This window comes from Opisthocomus hoazin, chromosome 23 (assembly GCF_030867145.1).
Source record: "Opisthocomus hoazin isolate bOpiHoa1 chromosome 23, bOpiHoa1.hap1, whole genome shotgun sequence".
Classification (NCBI taxonomy): domain Eukaryota; kingdom Metazoa; phylum Chordata; class Aves; order Opisthocomiformes; family Opisthocomidae; genus Opisthocomus; species Opisthocomus hoazin.
The window spans coordinates 11,576,370-11,594,676 of NC_134436.1; the positions used below are offsets into that span (position 1 = coordinate 11,576,370).

General features: G+C 57.5%; 2 protein-coding genes across 2 annotated transcripts in view; one reads left to right on the forward strand and one right to left on the reverse strand.

Moving 5' to 3' along the window:
* The window catches only part of FABP6 (fatty acid binding protein 6), a 75,687-nt gene that overhangs the window by 1,011 nt on the left and 56,369 nt on the right, over window positions 1-18,307 (reverse strand). The window lies entirely within an intron of this gene.
* C1QTNF2 (C1q and TNF related 2) lies at window positions 10,174-14,291 on the forward strand. Its single transcript, XM_009935787.2, has 2 exons — window positions 10,174-10,583; window positions 11,904-14,291. The coding sequence occupies exons 1-2, from the start codon at window positions 10,184-10,186 to the stop codon at window positions 12,515-12,517; spliced, it is 1,014 nt and encodes a 337-aa protein (XP_009934089.2). The 5' UTR covers window positions 10,174-10,183; the 3' UTR covers window positions 12,518-14,291.

The window sequence follows — 18,307 nt, forward strand, 5'->3', positions numbered from 1 at the left end:
GAGTTCCCACCGCCCCGCTCCCTCCCACCAGAACCCAGCGTGACGGCACAGGGTATGGAATACCGGGCTCTGTTTGGCCAGATGGGTCAGCCCGCCCGGCTGTGCCCCTTCCTGGATTCCAGTGAAAATTAACCCTGTCCTGGCCGAACCCAGGACATTATCCACCCCTTATTCCATACCATCTACATCATGCCCAGGTCCCCCATTGTCCAGTTGATCACCACCACTTCTCCTGTCTCCGGATACCATTCCCTTAGTCTATGGATCATCACTCTAAAGTGTCCGTTGAGTTCATTTAATCCATGACTTTGGGCTCCATCTGTCGTAATGGTCTTCCGTGGCAGGAGAGGTGATGGGTGGTGATGGGCGGTCACTTGCTGCATCCGGAGCTCACGGCTGATGTATCTGGTGCGGCCCGTGCCCACAGTCTGCAGGAGATGTTGATCTTGATGAAGTTGCTGGATGCCAGTTGTTGAAAACCAGGTCCAGTCCCATCATCGCTGTGCTCTGCTGGGTTTCATCAAAAAGTCCATCCTTCTTTAATCTGGACAATTCTTACTATGCTACTACTGGTACAAAATATAACAATTATAACAGTGATAACAGACAGTGACAGGGTTATTTAACAATTAACTTTATACAATTTATTTATGGACTATTCTCGCCCAAAATCAAATCCCCATGAGGTACACATCGGACTTCCCCATCCTTCCGCATTACCCACCAGGTACACCCAGGTCCTTGAGCAAAGGCAATCCCGCGGACGGGCTTGCCTTTGCCCGAGGCAGGACTGACCCAAACCGTCTTCCCTAACATGTTCCGCATGTGCACTACAGGGACTTTATCCCCTTCTACTGGGCGCTGAGGTTTTGACTGGGCAGGACCAGCCCGGTTGGTGGACCCTCTGGTGTTAACCAACCAGGTGGCCTTTGCTAAATGAGTATCCCAGTTTTTGAAAGTCCCACGCCCCCCATTGCTCTCAAGGTGGTTTTTAGCAGCCCATTGTACTGCTCGATCTTTCCCGAGGCTGGTGCATGGTAGGGGATGTGATACACCCACTCGATACCGCGTTCTTTGGCCCAGGTGTCTATGAGGCTGTTAGGAAAGTGAGTCCCGTTGTCCAGCTCAATTCTTTCGGGGGTGCCATATCACCACAGGACTTGTTTTTCTAGGCCCAGGATGGTCTTGTGGGTGGTGGCATGGGGCACAGGGTAGGTTTCCAGCCATCTGGTGGTGGCCTCCACCGTTGTGAGCACATAGCGCTTGCCTTGGTGGGTTTGTGGCATTGTGATGCAGTCAATCTGCCAAGCCTCCCCATATTTATATTTTAGCCATCGTCCTCCATACCACTGAGGCTTTACCCGCTTGGCTTGCTTGATTGCGGCGCATGTCTCACATTCATGGATACCCTGTGCGATGGTGTCCATGGTCAAGTCCACCCCTGGGTCACGAGCCCATCGGTATGTCGCGTCTCTTCCTTGGTGGCCCGGAACCCAGCATGACGGCACGTGGTATGGAATACCCAGCTCTGGTTGGCCAGGCTGGGGTTGGGTCAGCCCGCCTGGCTGTGCCCCTTCCTGGATTCTGGTGAAAATTAACCCTTTCCTGGCCAAACCCAGGACACTCCCAAAAAGCAGCTGGAGGGTTGATGCTTCACAGAGACAAGGAGGCAATGCGGAAAGAACACTGGAAAGAGCAGCTGAGAATGAAGAACAAATAACCCACCGGTCCAGGCAGCCTGTAAAGCTCAGATTTAAACTCTTGTTTAGTCAGGATTTTGCTCACACCAAGAAGAATGGGGAGAGTTCAAGGTGCCTGTGGTTTAGAAGCCCGTGCAACGCCTTTAGTGCCACAGGGAGAGGTCTGTGAAAAACACAGGCGTGGAGTTCTACCTCGAGCATGCTCGTGTGGATGGATGTTTCTTTTGCACACCTGAAGACGCGACTGTGCCTGGCTGTCGGCACACCCCGTCTTGCCCCGCTGGGATCGAGCCGGTGGGGAAGACGGACCGGGATCCTCGCTGACAAAGCAGAAAGGCAGCTCCGGGGGAAATGGCAGGTAGTAGGGTTTTATTCAAATTACAGTTCTGTGGGCTTGTGAATGATGCCGAGTAGATCTTGTCTGGGTCAGTCTCAACAGTTAATGGACAAAGCTTAAAACACGTCGTCCTGTTTATATCATAGAGGTTAAATGTCAAAGAACATTGTGGGTCTGCTTAGGAGGATTAGTTTTCCTCCATCTGCTTCCCCTTGGATTGGGCGTGCAGTACGGCTGTGCACGTCCAGAGACAGCTTCCTACCGCACACGAAGGATTTTTCCTTTCCAAAACGAGCTTGCAGCCAGTTTGTGGGCTTGGACAAAGCCGAGCGTACAGCGCAAACGAGCGCACTCCAGCCGGGGCGGCTGAAGGCGAGCGGGCGCCCAGGGGCGAGGCGGGAGGAGGTTCCTTGGCCTGGTGACACAGACTCGTCGCGTCCCCGAAGGGCGGCGGGAGCCAGACCCCCGCGCGGGCAGGGTGGCTGCCGCTGGAGCTTGCCCTTGACCAAGCGCGATAACGACTGCCCCGACTCCCTTTTCAGCAGCTGCTTTGGTCGCCTCGCTGTTCACCCCGTGGCGTTCCGCTCGTCCTGCCGGCTCACCTGGAGACACCGGTTAAAACATTCTCCTCAGTGCTTCTGGGAAAAGGGCAGCGCTCTGTCGTCTGCCCAGGCGTGCCAGAAGGGAGTTCTTCCGCTGTCCCCACGTCTCTCTGTAGCTGGATCTTTCTGGCCTCCACCACCCTTCCACAGCCGCGTAACGGCCTCGGGCTGCCGGGGAGCAGGAGGGAGCGGGGCTGACAGCAGTCAGTCAGGGATGGCGTTGAGGGCAGCTTTCAGAAGAGGGAAAATACCAGAAGAGAGGGAGTTTTCTCTGCCCGCTCGTGCAACGCGATAGCTGCGGTTTCACGTGCCACTTTGGGGTGTAAGTTTAATTACTCCGTTCAGAGTAAAACAGCGGGGCCCAGGCCACGTGCAGGCAGCTCCCCGGTGTTCCCTTGGCACTCCTGTCGGCATTTTGCCGGGTGCAGGAAGGAAAGCGACAGAAATCGCCTTCCACCTTAAACCAGTTGTTTTACATGAACCAAACTTGTTCACATCTCTTAGACAACCCCTTTTAGCAAACTGCCAGTTCTCCGAGAACAGCAGAGCCAGCTCTAACGCGAGAGCCCCTGCTTGGAAAGCGGCAGCAGGAGAGGGCACTTCACCCGTAGCTGTCACTGCCCGCGCAGACTGGCACCGCTGGCACGCAAGGCGAGTAACTTCTCACTCATGGCGGGGGGACGCTGCTTCGCCCTGCGGGACAGAGGCCCTGTGCCCTCGTGTGGGTGAGGGACGTTTGTCGCTGGCTTCGGCGGGTGGACTTCATGATCTCAGAGGTCTTTTCCAGCCTTGATGGTTCTGGGATTCCTTCCCAGCTCGGGCAGATGCCACCCGTGTCCCCAGTCACCAGGATTGCGGCTGCGGGTGCTGCAGGCTCCAGAAGCAGGGCTGGAGCTTTCTGTGTTTTGGGAAATGCATTTTCAGAAGAGTCTTTCCTCGCCCAGCTGTGTTATTAGATCTCCCGCCTGGAGCCAATTGTGGCAAGGCAAAAGACTGCTGAGTTTCACTTTGGATTAGAAGGTGCATGAGGCAAAAGAAAAAAACCCCAACCTCAACACATCTTCTGCGCTCTGCTGGCGGTGCCTCGCTGGTGCTTGGGCCGGTTCCCGCTTCCCTCTTCCTAAAATGAGCTCTATTTATTCTTATCTGAATGGGTTAGGGCTGCAGCTCCTCAGCAGTGCTAATGGTCTCAAGGGTGTTCTTTAAGTTTAAACAGAGATTTGACTCATTTTTATCGGGGCTTTTGGAGAGGAACAATCACTCTCTGCAGACTGCTCACAGACTTCCAAACTGCTTTTAGGCAGGGCAATAAAAATTACTCCCGTCACCACTCCACACTAAGCCGGGAGGCCTGCTGGGTGGGAAAACGCTTTTCCCTCCCATTAGTATCTCCCAAAAGAAAAACACCCCAAAGCACCCGCGCTTGTCCGCTTCCCTCGCTGCTGCTCCAGGAGCGAGCGGCACAGCTGCTCCCCGGCTGGACCCACGTCACCCCTCCGCTTACAAAGTCCGCTTGCCCAGACAGCGCCTACAGCAGGGAAACGCAGAACCGGCCAGAAGAGACCCAGGCAGCCCCCGAGCCCTTCGTGTGAGACCGCAAGGGAGAGGGGAAGGGCAAAGCTCCCCGAGCATCAAGAGCTTCCCGGCCCTGTGTGCGTAAAGATTTCCTCCCGTGCCACGTGATGGAGGAAGAGGCGCAGACCCATTACACAATAATAAAAATATGCCTTTGGCAGCGCGGAGCCAAAGCCTGGGGCGGCTGCAGGAAGCCAGCAATCCGTGCAGGGGGAAGAAAAAAAAAAAAAAAAAAAAAGTAAAACTTTAATAAAAAAGCAAGACCAGAGAAATCAGTATCAGGCACCCCGAGAAGGACGCTGCCGCGTCAGGCTGGGGCCGGGGCTCTGCGCGTGGCAGCAAAACATCTGCTGGAACCGTGCAGGGCTCCGGCGCCTGCCGAGATCTCGCTGAAGAGATTGGTCCTGGTGAGTAGATTCACTTTTCCTTTTTCCTCCCCCCCGCCCTCCCTCCTCATAACCTTTGAAAACTCACCAAATAAGGTCTAAACCACCGAGCGCTCAGGTTCCCAGCGGCTGCGCAGGAACCCGTAACGGCAACGGTCCCGGCCGAAAGGCACGGTCCGGGAGGGCAGCGCTCCCCGGAGCTCGGCTGGGAGCACCCAGCTCGGCCGGAGCCCCAGCTCTGCAGCCGGGCTCGGCTCGGGGCTGGGACGGGTTTGCCGCAGGTCCCCGGCGGCCCAGAGCCGGGAGGGCGGTGCGGGTTTGGGCACAGAAGACGCGTCGCTCCCCTCGATCTCCTTGGACATCGCTTTGAGCGGACAACAGCTCAGACTCGTGCCCGGTACAGCTGCCTCACTGGCCCGGGTCAGAAGTTAAACACGGCCCTTTCGGCTGCTGTCACCACGGCACACCTCGTTTTACCCAAATCCGCCCCGCGCGCCCAAGGGCTCCCCGTGCTTCCCCCCCGCGACGCCGCAGGGCTGGCAATCAGGCTCACGGGGATAATGATTGTTTTGAAGACTAATTAATACGCCTTGAGGTACGCTGGGAAATTGCGAAGCAGGAAGATGGTTGTTTTTGTTTAAGAAAGCCTCCGGCATTGGAAGGAAACAGAATAGAAAGCGGCGGTCGTCCGCTGGCCGCCGGGTCCCCTCTCGGGCTGCCGCCATCCCGCTCCTCCATCCATCCCTCCCTCCCTCCGAGCAGCGATCCCCCCCGCGCTCTGCCCTCTCCTCTCCCCGCCGCGGTTTTCCTCCCACAAGCAGGCACGGGGTGCCTTCCCTGGCCAAAAAAATCGCCACCAGACCACCCCACGTCTGGCAAGCTGCGGGGGTTTCCCCCCGACGGGATTCCAGCCCCGCAAGCAGCAGAAAGCACAAGGGGTCCCGTGCGCCGGGGCTCGCTCTCGGGGACGAAGCCCATTCTGACAGCAACGCCCGTCTGGCGCACGCAGATCTACAGCCTGGGTCCGCGAGGCGGCTGGGGCAGCTCGCCCGCCGCAGGGCTGGGACGAGCGTGGTCGCACCGAAGCCGCGCGGAGCAGGGCCATCATGGCAGCCAAAGCCAGAGTAGAGGAGACGTGGTGGGAGACGTGGCCCCCAATCCCCAGCCTGCCAGCCCCTCCAGCAGCAGCGAGCCCACCCCAGGCCGCAGCAGCCAGCAGGGACAGGGCTGCAGGGAGCCTCGCAGGCCCCAGCTCCTAGGGATGGAGGCTCCTGTGAGGCCCCTGGACACACGGCTCGTTAGCGAGAGAGAAGCCAGTAAACCCTCCGCTCCGCACGCGCCCCGCTCGCGGACCAGAGACGTTCTCTCCTCGTCGCTTTGTTTGCCCCGAGGTGTGTTCTGCAAAGGTCTGCTCCAGCTCTAAGCTGGGGGACTGAACGCTTTCCAACATCGTCCCCTCCCTGCTTTGCTTCCTGACAAGCACTCCCCAAAATCACCCGGTGGGGAGCTCCAGCAGGGTTTTACAGACCGCAGCGATCCCAGGGGATGCGCCGGGCCCACAGCAGCCATTTCCACTGACGTGGCTGAAGGAGACGGGGAACCATTGCCTCAGACCGAGCTGATGGACGCCTGTCACTCTGCCCCGCCACCTCAGCACGTTTCGGAGCCCCTCTCCTCTCTCTCTGGGTGGAGGTTGGACCCAGCTATGATCAGAACATGAGGTCCCAGCCAGAGTCGGCCTAGCACCTGGGAGCCCACGGGGTCTTTCCTTCAGACCCTCTACCTCGGCGCAAGCCGGTGCTGCCCTTGTCCCTCACATGCCCACCACGAGCTGCACCATCTCCTGAGCCCAATGGCTTGGTCTTCTTCCACCAAGCAACCTAGAAAGCACCTCTGTGGCTCAGTACTGCAGAAGACATTGTTTCAGGTTGGCTCCATGGACGGGTAGGAGATTTTTAAGCACTGGGGAGAAAAGCATTGCTGCGCGCTCTCCTCTCCTCCCGAAGCAGCCCTCCGCCACCAGCCAGCTCTCCTAACCCCCAGGGCACGGCGCACGCTCCCGCACAACAGGCATCGGCCACGGGCAAAAACTCTCCAAAACCCTATGAACAAAGACATTAATTACCAAAAATGTCATTAGAAAAAGCAAGACTCCGCATGGCCTCCGGCACCAGGCCAGCCGCCCGTGCTGCGGAGAGGAAAGATGCTGATCTGTTTCCAATTTGCTTTTTGGAGCTCATCATACGTTCTGCATTGAGGAGCAATTTTCCTTTTAAGGTGGAACAGCATGAGGTTTGCTTTCTTTCAGAGAGATTTCTTTCAGAGGTTATTTATAGATCCTCTTGTGAATGTGCCTGTGCCTTGCATCCCACACGCGCTGCTGTGGTGGGGTGGGGTGTTCTCGTGGAGCTGTTAATTAACGCCGACCCGGGAGCCGCGCCAGCGCACGGCTCCAAGTACTCGAATACTCCCCGTCTATCCAAGCACCGGTGCGACAGATCTCCCAGCCTCAGGGTATTTTGCGTTCGCCACTTTTTGTCCCATCAGGTCACTGGGCTGTCTGAAGGGAGCAGGAGTACTCATGGTGAGAAGCTCTGAGCTGAGGAGCTGCCCTCCTGACCTGTGCTCCCTCTTGCCCGTTTCTTCTCGACATGAACCAGTCCCAGCTTTTTTCCAGGCCACGCTCCACAAAGGCGCTTCTCCTTGCCACAACTTATCAGTGTCATCCACCTCCAGACGCCTCTCGCCTCTCTTCTGCCCATTTGAGCCCGTTACTGGGGAGCAGGGATGTACCTTTCCTCAGGGTCTCCCCGCTCCACAGGCATCTTGTTTCCCTTTCCATGAACCGAGAAGCCTTCATGCAGCCGTTCACATTAATACTGGTTGGTGATTTCAGTCTCACAAGGCCATTAGGGCTACGAGGATGGTGAGGGGACTGGAGCATCTCCCCTACAAGGAGAGGTTGAGGGAACTGGGCTTGTTCAGCCTGAAGAGAAGGCTGCGAGGGGACCTTATAAATGCCTACAAATATCTGAAGGGTGGGGGTCAGGAGGATGGGGCCAAGCTCTTTTCAGTGGTGCCCAGTGACAGGACAAGGGGCAATGGGCACAAACTGAGGCACAGGAAGTTCCGTCTGAACACGAGGAAGAACTTCTTCCCTCTGAGGGTGACGGAGCACTGGAACAGGCTGCCCAGGGAGGCTGTGGAGTCTCCTTCTCTGGAGATATTCAAGACCCGCCTGGACAAGGTCCTGTGCAGCCTGCTGTAGGTGACCCTGCTTCAGCAGGGGGGTTGGACTAGATGACCCACAGAGGTCCCTTCCAACCCCTACTATTCTGTGATTCTGTGATTCAAGCCACACCTTTCACCAGCAGCAAATAAACTTAGATGTAAGAAAAGGAAGAGCGAGCTGAGGAACACAAGGGCTTGGCAGCCGAATCCACCCCGGAGATCTGTTTCGTGTTTCCCACTCCTCTGCACGTTCCCAGTTACACGCGTCTCCGAAGCAGGGGGCTCCCGCTCCGCACTGACGGGCAGCGCGTTGCTCGCTGGATTTGGAGCGTGTAACACGCACTTCCACCCCCCTCATGAGCCGACACCAGGATGACCACACAAAGGCCAACGTGAAATTGGTGCAACACTTTAAGCAGCTTATTTCAGTGCAGCACAACACTACCGGGGAGATGCTAAAGCCTTAGTGCCGCGCAGGACCTTGCCTGACTGAAAGGTGACCGACAGAGCGACAGGTCTGAGATATCCCAGGTCACCTCCTGTGGCATCCATGTTCAGCTACAAGCTTGCTTCAGCACCAGAGCCTGAAGGAAGATGTGAAAAGCAGTTTGCTTGCTTTTCAGTCCTCGCCTGTGTTCTGCATTTCATTGTCAGGACTTCAGGATGTGATAGGAAAGCCCATGTGAACAGATGATTCTTATAAAATATTTAACCCCCTACTGTCAGAGGTAGCTGTAATAAGGGAAAAGACTAAATTTCATAGGAGCTTTTTTCCATCAAATAAGAGCGTGCACCTCTTAGCCCAGGGGTAGGAGTTGTATCAAAGCGATACATGGCTAATTCCTTTAAAAATACAAAAAAATCCTTTGGCTTTAGGTTGATCTCTCCTAATCAAAGAGCAACCCAGCCGCAGTTTTTTGGGACAGTTTTAGGCTTTGTGTCTCATTTCTCCAAGAGCTACTCCAGCTACAGAAGCTGAAAGCAAGAAATTGGGCCAGGGGATGCCCTGCACTACCTCGCCAGCTTGTTCCCACGCTCACACAGGCGGAGCGGAGCCCAACTCCATCGCCGCGTCCCCACAGCTGTGCTCAGTGCCCACCGGGGAGCTGGTGGCCGTGGCCATGGTCATGGCCATCACCTCCCCACCGCAGAGCAGTGGGAGGGAAAATCCCTCAGCCCGGGCACGGGGAGGCCTTCTGTCGGGAGGAGGGGACGGCAGGAGCACCTTTACCTGAGGGTAGTCAGGAACTGATACCGTGGGGGAAATCCTCCTTTTTACTATACATATAATCATGCACAGAACCCAAATCCTACTTAAAATGCTTCCAATACCCGGAGTCTCGAGTGGACCATGGGTGAAGATGGGCCCTCACCAGTCAACCTGATGTCGACCATCTTCTCCAAGCTGCTGACGCATTCGAGCACTGCTGCAAGGTGCAGTGCAGTTACTCACAAGTCACACATGGAGCACGGCTACTGGCAAACAGCTCCACACACAGACAGTCAGAGATAGCTGACTGTATTATAACCGCTCTGTCTCGTTAGTGGGTTCATGGGAATAGCTTTATTCCAGAAATTGTTGCCTATCGCTGCCTCCCCATCCAGGGGCGGGGCGAGACGAGCCCAGGAGGCCCAGCCTCCTGCCGTGAACGAAGGCGGAGCTGGGGATGCTCCAAAAAGGCCCTTGGTGCTTTCTACGCTGAAGGCAACGGCTCCCTGGACAGAGCAGGGAGACAGACAACAGCTGGGGCTTGACCCTTACCCGCCTTGCCGAGGTGAATGTCAGTAATAAACACAAAGACAGAGCTGCTGCCCCACGGAGAGGCAGGTCGGCACGGCGAGAGGTTGGGAGACCACGGCGGAGGCTGCAGCGGGGCCGATGACGGCTGCGGTGACAGCGTCACCCGGCACGGGGCTGGGGACGTGGCCCGTGGTTCAGCTGCAGCCCGCGCAGCTGAGCTGCCACGGGGAACGGGGCATTTCCCTGGGCTGAGAGGGTCGGTTCGTGCCGTCAGCCAAAGCGCCGTAAGGACTGCCTTGGCCCGCAGGCAAGCCCCTTGTCTAAATTCAGCCCTGCGGCACGCGGTGGGTTTTGTGCTCGGTAGCAAACCCCAGCGAGCCGGTGGCGGGGCAGGTCTTGTCTTGGAGGGAACGTTCTGTTCACGCCAAAACCTTTCCTTCCTCCGCCCCGCTGGTCCCGAGCAGCTGCCTTCCGCACCCCTCTGCCATCGCTCCTCGCGTTTCGGGGGAACGGAGGCCAGGGAGCAAAACAGAATGAGGGATGGCCCCAGATGCGGACAGAGAAGAGCAAGTCTGGGAAAAACGTTGGTCAGACCTGGGAAACTCCTTGAAATGGTGTCACACCAAAACAAACAGCTACCCCAGCCTGGCAGAAAAATCCCAATTACCTCCCACTTTCCTGCGAGTCCGTACTGGGGGGCCCTGCCGCACCCCCACACACTGGCTCCCACCGTAACCACCGCGTCCTGTCTCCTCCTCGCAGGCTGCGCCATGATCTCCGCCGTCCTCCTCCTCTGGACCGTGCCCTGTGTGGCCAACCACATCGTGGGGGGCTTCGCCGAGGGGGCGCGGCGCGAGGGGCCGCAGCTGGCGTGCAGCCTGCCGGGACCCCCGGGGCCTCCCGGCCCCCCCGGCGCGCCCGGGGCTCCGGGGACGGTCGGCAGGATGGGCTTCCCGGGCAAGGACGGCCAAGATGGCAAGGACGGGGATAAAGGCGAGCACGGCGATGAAGGTAAGAGAAAAGCGCTTCTTAACACAGCGAGGGTAACGCGTCAGAGGAACAGCGCAACGGCCCGGGGAGCGGCAGCCTCTCAGCCCGCGCGCGAACCCCAGGACAGGCAGCATCTCACGGGACACTCACCGAAGAATTTCAGCTCTCCCCCCTCCAGCATCTCCCCCTCGCCAGCTCCTACCAGGGGCGTTCAGACCCACGTTATTTGCTGATAACATCTTAATGCCGTGCGCGATCCCTGTTGGCTTCCTTCCGTCTGAAGGGAGATGTTCCCCATTCTGATACACGCTCTCCAGACGAGACAAAGTGGTGGTCCCTGACTCCCGCTCTCAAACGCAGCCAAGTCAGGTGAGAAAACTCGGTTCTTGCTCCCCAGAGCACTTTAGCTGGCTGACAGCCACTGCCCTGGCCATGCTCGACCTGAATCGAAGCAAACCAGCACCCCTCTTTAGTCCCGAGGTGGGGTCCCCTCGGACACAGCCTCGCCACCGGCGAGCGTCAGGACCAGCCGCAGTGAGAACACTGATTCCCCGCTGCCACGGCAGATCGCACTCCTGGCTCGGCGTCACGCCAACCTGCCAAAGCTGCGTCTTCATCTGGTCTCCCGCTCCTCAAACAGGGAGTCTGGAGAGCAGGTTTCCACCCACATCCGCTTTTAAATCTCATCTTGCTGCAGCAGGCCAGGAGACAGGGTATAAATCCCTTGAAATTGTCCTAGACGCTACCACGATCTGTACAAATCAGCAGTTTCAGCATCACTGGGACAGCCTAGCTCGCTTCCCATCCCAAGGCAGTCCCTGCGCCGGGTGTCTGCTGGGTGACCCACCTCATCCCCCAGCTAAGCTGGGCGTTTTGCTACACCTCGATTTTTTTTTTTTTTCCTTTCGAAACAGTTTCATGTTAAATGTAAAAAAAAACAAACAAAAAAAAGAGACAGGAGATTAAAAGCTCAAAGCTAGGTTCCAAAAGCTTCACAAACCTGTCCCATTCCTGAAAAACCCAAACATTTAAAGCTTGTTCTTGGCTAACTTTATTATTAATTACTCCTGTTTCTCAAGTGAGCCGGATGATTGAATCAGGCTTTGGTCCTTAAGAGGGACGGACTGTCCGGCTCCCAGGCCCCGCTGTTCTCATGCCAGCTACCGACCTCACACGGTGAGTCAGTCCCGACAGATATCCAGCCCCGGGTGGTATTTCCTCGGGATTTGCACCAGCAAGGTTCTCCTCCAAGATGAAAACACGCCACTGCAACAATACAACCCCTTCCCACTTGCCGTGTCGTCTCTCAGTGAAAGGTTTACCAGGTTATTTGTCTCCTAGGTCCACAAGGCAGAACGGGAAACCCTGGCAAGCCAGGACCGAAGGGGAAAGCGGGAGCCGTCGGCAAGGCTGGCCCCCGAGGGCCCAAGGGTTTAAAGGGCAATCCTGGGAAAAACGGGGCACCGGGAAAGAAGGGGCCCAAAGGGAGCAAGGGTGAGGCGGGGATGCCGGGGCCCTGCACCTGTAACGCCAACAGAGCCAAATCTGCCTTCTCCGTGGCCGTCTCCAAGAGCTACCCAAGGGAAAGGCTGCCCATCAAGTTCGACAGGATCCTGATGAACGAGGGAGGACATTACAATGCTTCCAGTGGAAAATTTATATGCAGCATCCCAGGTATTTACTACTTCACTTACGACATCACTTTGGCCAACAAACATTTGGCCATTGGCTTGGTCCACAACGGGCAGTACCGGATCAAGACTTTCGACGCCAACACCGGCAACCACGACGTGGCCTCCGGATCAACCATCCTTTCTCTGAAGCAGGAGGATGAGGTCTGGCTGCAGATCTTCTACTCGGAACAAAATGGGCTCTTTTATGATCCCTACTGGACAGACAGCCTATTTACTGGCTTCCTGATATACCCCGATCAAGATTATCTCAATGAAATATAAGACGAGAAACTAGCCTGTGGGGCACAAATAGGGAACCCACGAGACCTCAGTCCAGCAAAGCGCAGCCCGTACATGGACACGTGTGGGACTGTCACACAGTTCTGCATGTTTGGTGCTAACAGCCTGTGTTGGCTATTTAGATATCTACTTGACGTCATCAGCTAGTGCGCAGGGTACCAGGACCAGCGGGCCTCGCCTTCAAGCAGCCTCATGAATCTCTACATCCCGAAGGCACCCACTGTGTTTTCCATGATTCCGACACGCCGTGGACATGTAACTCCCACACTGGTGCAGCATGCTTTGATGCACTATCACCATTCCAAAGCACGGAAACCAACCGCCACCTCCCGAACGCCGAGCTCAGAACTGCCACCAATGCTGGAGACGGCATTGCCGCGCCTCCTCCCCTGCACCCCACAACAGCAACAATCCCGGCCAAGACAGCGCCGGGCTCTGCCAGCTGCTTAAAGGTCAGGAAGGTGTCAGCTAACGTTATAAAAGCAAGAGCAGCTCTCGGCCTCCTCAAAGCAGTGCTAACAAGCAAAGGTGAGGACGCTGCAGAGAGCTCTCCTTTCTGAGGCCGGAGGTGGGACTCCCCGTAAGACACGAGCTGGGGCGTTCCTCGGGTTTTGGTCCCGACGTGCCAGCGCCGGAGTCCTGCCGCTGTCCCCAGACGAGCGCTGGTAAGCTGCGGCCAGAGCCCGGACCGGGCTGTGCCAGCCGAATACCCGCGGGCCGCGGGCGAGCTGCGCGGGTCAGGCTCAGCTGTCAGGGAACCTTCCCTCCCGAACCAGACCCGCTGACCGCCCGCCCTCCACCCCTGTGTCCTGCGTGGGAAGGAGAAACCTCCTGGTGCTGCCGAGATCCTCCCCAAGAGCTCATGCCACAGCTGGACCCTGCCTCACTGCAGCTTCGCTTCTTTGATGTTGTGTGTCAAGTACTACAGGTGTTCCACAATCAACGTTTTGGTTCTAAACTGTATGGAAAAAAAGCCAGAAAAGTCAAAAGCTGAACTTTAGCTCAGATGAGGGTTTTGCTTTTGCTCAGCTGAGCTTAGCAATTTTTTTTTCCTCCTCTGCATCAGCTGATAGAGAGACATGCTCCGACACAGCTCGCTACCGCAGAGTGAGGAGAGCTCTCCTGCGATGAAGCCGCCCAGCCTGGCTGCCTTGCCCCAGGGTGTCCCACGCTCCTGTAGCAGAGGTCTCTGCTGCAGCAGCCGGGTGGAAGGAGCCTCCTCCTCCTCAGACACGTCTTCTTGGCTTCCAGTCACATTCCTCATCTTCTTCATCGCTTCGTGAAAAGCCTCATGAACTTCCAGCTCCCCGAAGCCTCGTATTTAGGCGTTGAATGAGCATGCCATAAAGAGATTCCCCCCCCCCAATCTTACAAGTCAAAATATTTGCATGATTTTCATGAAATACAGCAATTGTGTTATATCTTACAAAAATATTTTCAAATAGGTATTTTATAAAATAAAGCTGAACAGAAGCACTGCCGGAATAGCCTTGATAGTTACAGAAGTGCTGTCCCAGAAGGCGTTTCAGAACTGCGTCAGATCCCGCAGACGCTGCTGAGTCCAGCGATGGATTTTGCAGGGGCTGGTGCAACAGGAGCATCTCCCCCCACCCAGCCCCTGGCTGGGGAGCGCGCGGAGCCTTCTGCTCTCCGTGCAAGAAAACCCCCAAGGTGGCAGGGCAGGATCGGCCCGGTCCCCTGAGGATGCTCCGGCAGGCAGCACGCGTCCCTTCCCTGTCAGCAGGCGTGGTGGCTTTGGGGCGACAGTTGGACTTCTCAGAGGTCTTTTCCAACCTTCATGATTCTTGGATTCCCTGGTGGTGCTTCAGTAGCGCGTTTTTCCAGAGCTCCCTCGTTTGGGGTGCCCCGGGGTGCGTCTGCAGGCAGCCCAAGGGGTGGTGGGACACGCGGGGGGACCTGGCCCTGCCAGACCAGCTCGCCCCCGACATGCCCTTGGCCTCTCCAGAGCAGGCCCCACAGCGAGCGCTTCCACCCCGCATCAGCCCTTTTGGGGGGCACCAGCCAGCCGCCCCAGGTGAGGAGCGAGGGAAGCCACCAGCTGCAGGGTGAAGCGTCCTTCTCGTTCCAACGAAGAGGAAAACCTGCAAGTGAGTCTTTGCAGCCTGGAATATCAAAACACAGACGGCAACGAGAAGCGCTGACACCCATAGCGCTGGCTCTCAGTCTGGGGCTACAAGGGCCTTCCTGCAGGAGCGGCCCCGGACCACCGGCCCCAGGACCACCAGGTCACAGTGCTGCTCCGGCACTGCACTGCTCAGACCCCAGCCCCGGGCACCCGCTGCCATCGAGGACTCCGAGTGATGGAAAAGCCAAACTAATAAAATACAGCAGGCAAGAGGAACAGCTTCTCCAGATTGCTTAACGTCGCGCTGGGCTGGCGTCACTCAGAGATCCCACGCATCGTATTCCTGTGAAAGAGGCAGGAGCATTTGCAGCGAGACACGCGGGTTCTGCTTGCACAGGTTCCTCTGAAGAAAGTAAATTTCCTCTTATGACACCCGAAGAGCAACCTGCGTGCCGAACCAAACATCCCCGCTCAGCCCAGCCCTGCAAGAAGAATCATCCCAAGCAGCCGCGGGCTCCTGCCTGGCCCCGAGAGGAGGGAGGGAGGGAGGGATGTCTCCTTACTCCAGAAACACAAAGTTCCTAGAAAACCACCAGATGAAGAGCTCTGGTTTTCACAGCCAAGCCGTCTCAAGAGAGCACCGCTCCCACGCAGGCTGCTGGCCCCAGCCCAGGCAGCTGCCCACAACGCCGGCACAGTGGGAGAAGAACACGGGACAGCTCGGGTTGGAAGGGACCTCTGAAGGTCACCTGCTCCCGCCCCGAGCAGAGCTGGGCAGGCTGGCGACTGGGCGAATGCATGCGCAGATGCCACCGGGAAGGCAGGAGGAGCCTCCCAAAGCCCCTTTCCTCCCCTTCGGGGCCAGCCTGCACAGCAGGACCTCAAGGGGTTCTCCATAGGGTTTGGTGGGGTTTTTTTTAAACCATACATTTCAATGCTAACAAAGAAAAAGAAAACATCAAAAAATATTTCCACTGTGACAAATCGGTGTTTGGACTCGGTGCACGGCGGGAAGTGGAGGGAAGGCGGCGGAGCGAGGTGGCATCTCCCCGGTGCAGCCCCAGCCACGCGCCCGGCACGCTGCCGAGCTCCAGCGCCCACCCCACCGACCCCACGGGTCCCAGTCGCATCTCGGGGGACCAAGGAGCATCCAGGCACATTCCCCCATCCCCCGGCTGAGCGGCGCAGGACCTCTGCAAGGAAGGGCGTGATCCCAGGGTTTCCCATTCCCACGCAAACCGCTGGCTCGGAGGAGGAGCGAGGAGATGAGCGCCCAGACAGGAAGGAGAGGGGACCAGGGGATGGGGTGCTTCAAGGGGGGGCTCAGGGGGCTGGCTCGTGCAAGGTGCCCACTCTTGGGCGCGACGCTCGGATGTTTGAGGCTGCCGGGCAGCGGCAGGCCCACAAGCGCCCCGGGGCAAGGCACAAGCATCCCCACTGAACCCACCCAGCACCCGCAGAAGGCTGGGACCTGCAGCCGTTAAAAGGCCTTGGCACAAAGCAGCTCTCCAGACCACGCAGCAGTATTTTCCTTACACCCTGCAATACCGTCTGCAACACTGCCCTTTACTTGCCCTGTCACAGGCTCCGTCCGGCACGGACACACACCCAGCAGCAGCTCCCTGGGGTCAGACCCTGCATACCAGCCAGGCTGGATAATTACAGCTCCGAAGGACACCCCTAATCCTTCAACAGTGTCTTCAGAAAATAAATAAAAAAAGAAATCCATAGCTCGCTGCTACCAACAGCGGAGGAAAGCCGGCTGCAGCTCTCCGACCCACGAACCCCGCGGGGAAAGCCCTGCTCTCGCTGTCTCTGCCTGCTGCGAGGGCTCGGAGCTCCCACGCCTCCCATCAGCTGGGTGATGGTTTGGGGCACAGCCAAGTCAGCACAGCGAGGGCACGGCTCCCCACGGCTCACGGCATCTTCCCCCCGGCACTTCTTGCCGGATCAGGCCCTCCCTGCCCAGCCCCACCAGTGCCAGCTCTCGGAGGGAACAGGACACACCAGACTTGGGCACAGCCCCACAAACCGCATCATCCCAGCTGGACGCTGCTGAAGGACAAGGCCCTGCTTACCTCTCGCTGCCTGGGGCTGTGCCTGTGCCTCCTTGCTCGGTGCTGGCTTCAGATCCCTCCACAAACCAGTGCCTGAAGCTGCAGAAAACCAGCCCAGTAGCAAAATGTGTCCAGCAAGGTAGGTCAGGTAACAAAAATGTGTGAGAAGCAACAGAAGAACCACACAGGCAAGGCAGCAGAAGGTGTAGGTGGACATGGAGACCCAGAGCTGATAAAGCTGCTGCTGCTCCTCCTCCTCATCAGCTGGAAACCATTCCACTCCGTAAAAGCCCTCAAACTGGCTCCAATTAGTGCTCCAGCTGCTGCCAAGCCAATCTGGTGCTGGGATGCTGGTGAGAGGGGAGGCACCTGGGCAGCAGCAAGCTGGGCTGCTCGCCTGGGGAGGGGGACCCCGGAGTGCTCCCCGTTAGCCCGGCTGCGCGGTGGGTTTCTGGCTGTGTGGTGGGTTTCTGGCTCCTGGAGCTGTGGAAGCAGTGTGCTGGGCAGGGCCTGCTGATGCATCCCGCTCCAGTCTGCTGAGCCAGCCGCCGGGCTGCAGCCGCGGGGCTCGGCGTCCGGGGCACAGAGCTGCAGGGACCCCGACAGCACCTCGGGTGTGAAACTCGGGAAGGGTGAGGGTCCTCGGGCTCCCGGGGCGAGGCGGCAGCTGACGGCGAAGGGGCAGGCCACTTGGGAAGAATACAGGAATGTGGTCAGAGCATGCAGGGATGCCACGAGGAAGGCCAAGGCCCACCTGGAATTGAAGCTGGCAAGGGATGTCAAAAACAACAAGAAGGGCTTCTTCAACTCCATCAGCAGCAAAAGGAAGGCCAGGGCCAATGTGGGGCCACTGCTGGATGAGGCGGGTGTCCTGGTGACGGAGGATGCGGAGAAGGCAGAGCTACTGAATGCCTTCTTGCTTCAGTCGTCAGTGCCAAGGCAGGCCCTCAGGAATCCCAGGCCCCGGAGGCAAGAGAGGAAGCCCACAGAGAGGATGACTTTCCCTTGGTCGAGGAGGACTGTGTGAGGGATCGCTTAAGCGATCTGGACACCCACAAATCCATGGGCCCTGATGGAATGCACCCACGAGTGCTGAGGGAGCTGGCGGATGTCATTGCTGAGCCACTCTCCATCATCTTTGAGAGGTCCTGGAGGACAGGAGAGGTGCCCGAGAACTGGAGAAAGGCCAATGTCACTCCAGTATTCAAAAAGGGCAAGAAGGAGGACCCAGGGAACTACAGGCCGGTCAGCCTCACCTCCCTCCCAGGAAAGGTGATGGAGCAGCTTATCCTGGAGGTCATCAACAAGCAAGTGGAGGAAAAGAAGGTTATCAGGAGTAGTCAGCATGGATTCACCAAGGGGAAATCATGCCTGACCAATCTGATAGCTTTCTACGATGGCATGACCGGTTGGGTAGATGAAGGGAGAGCCGTAGATGTTGTCTACCTCGACTTCAGCAAGGCTTTCGACACAGTCTCCCATGATATCCTCCTAGGGAAGCTAAGGAAGTATGGGCTGGGTGAGTGGTCAGTGAGGTGGATTGGGAACTGGCTAAATGGCAGAACTCAGAGGGTTGTCATCAGCGGCGCTGAGTCTAGTTGGAGGCTGGTAACTAGTGGTGTCCCCCAG

What these genes read in the sequence shown, in the direction of transcription:
- C1QTNF2 (XM_009935787.2), top strand. Translation starts at nt 10,184, where the DNA reads ATGGTGTCACACCAAAACAAACAGCTACCCCAGCCTGGCAGAAAAATC. An exon ending in AGGCGAGCACGGCGATGAAG is followed by an intron (nt 10,584 to 11,903) that starts GTAAGAGAAAAG and finishes TTTGTCTCCTAG; the next exon opens with GTCCACAAGGCAGAACGGGA.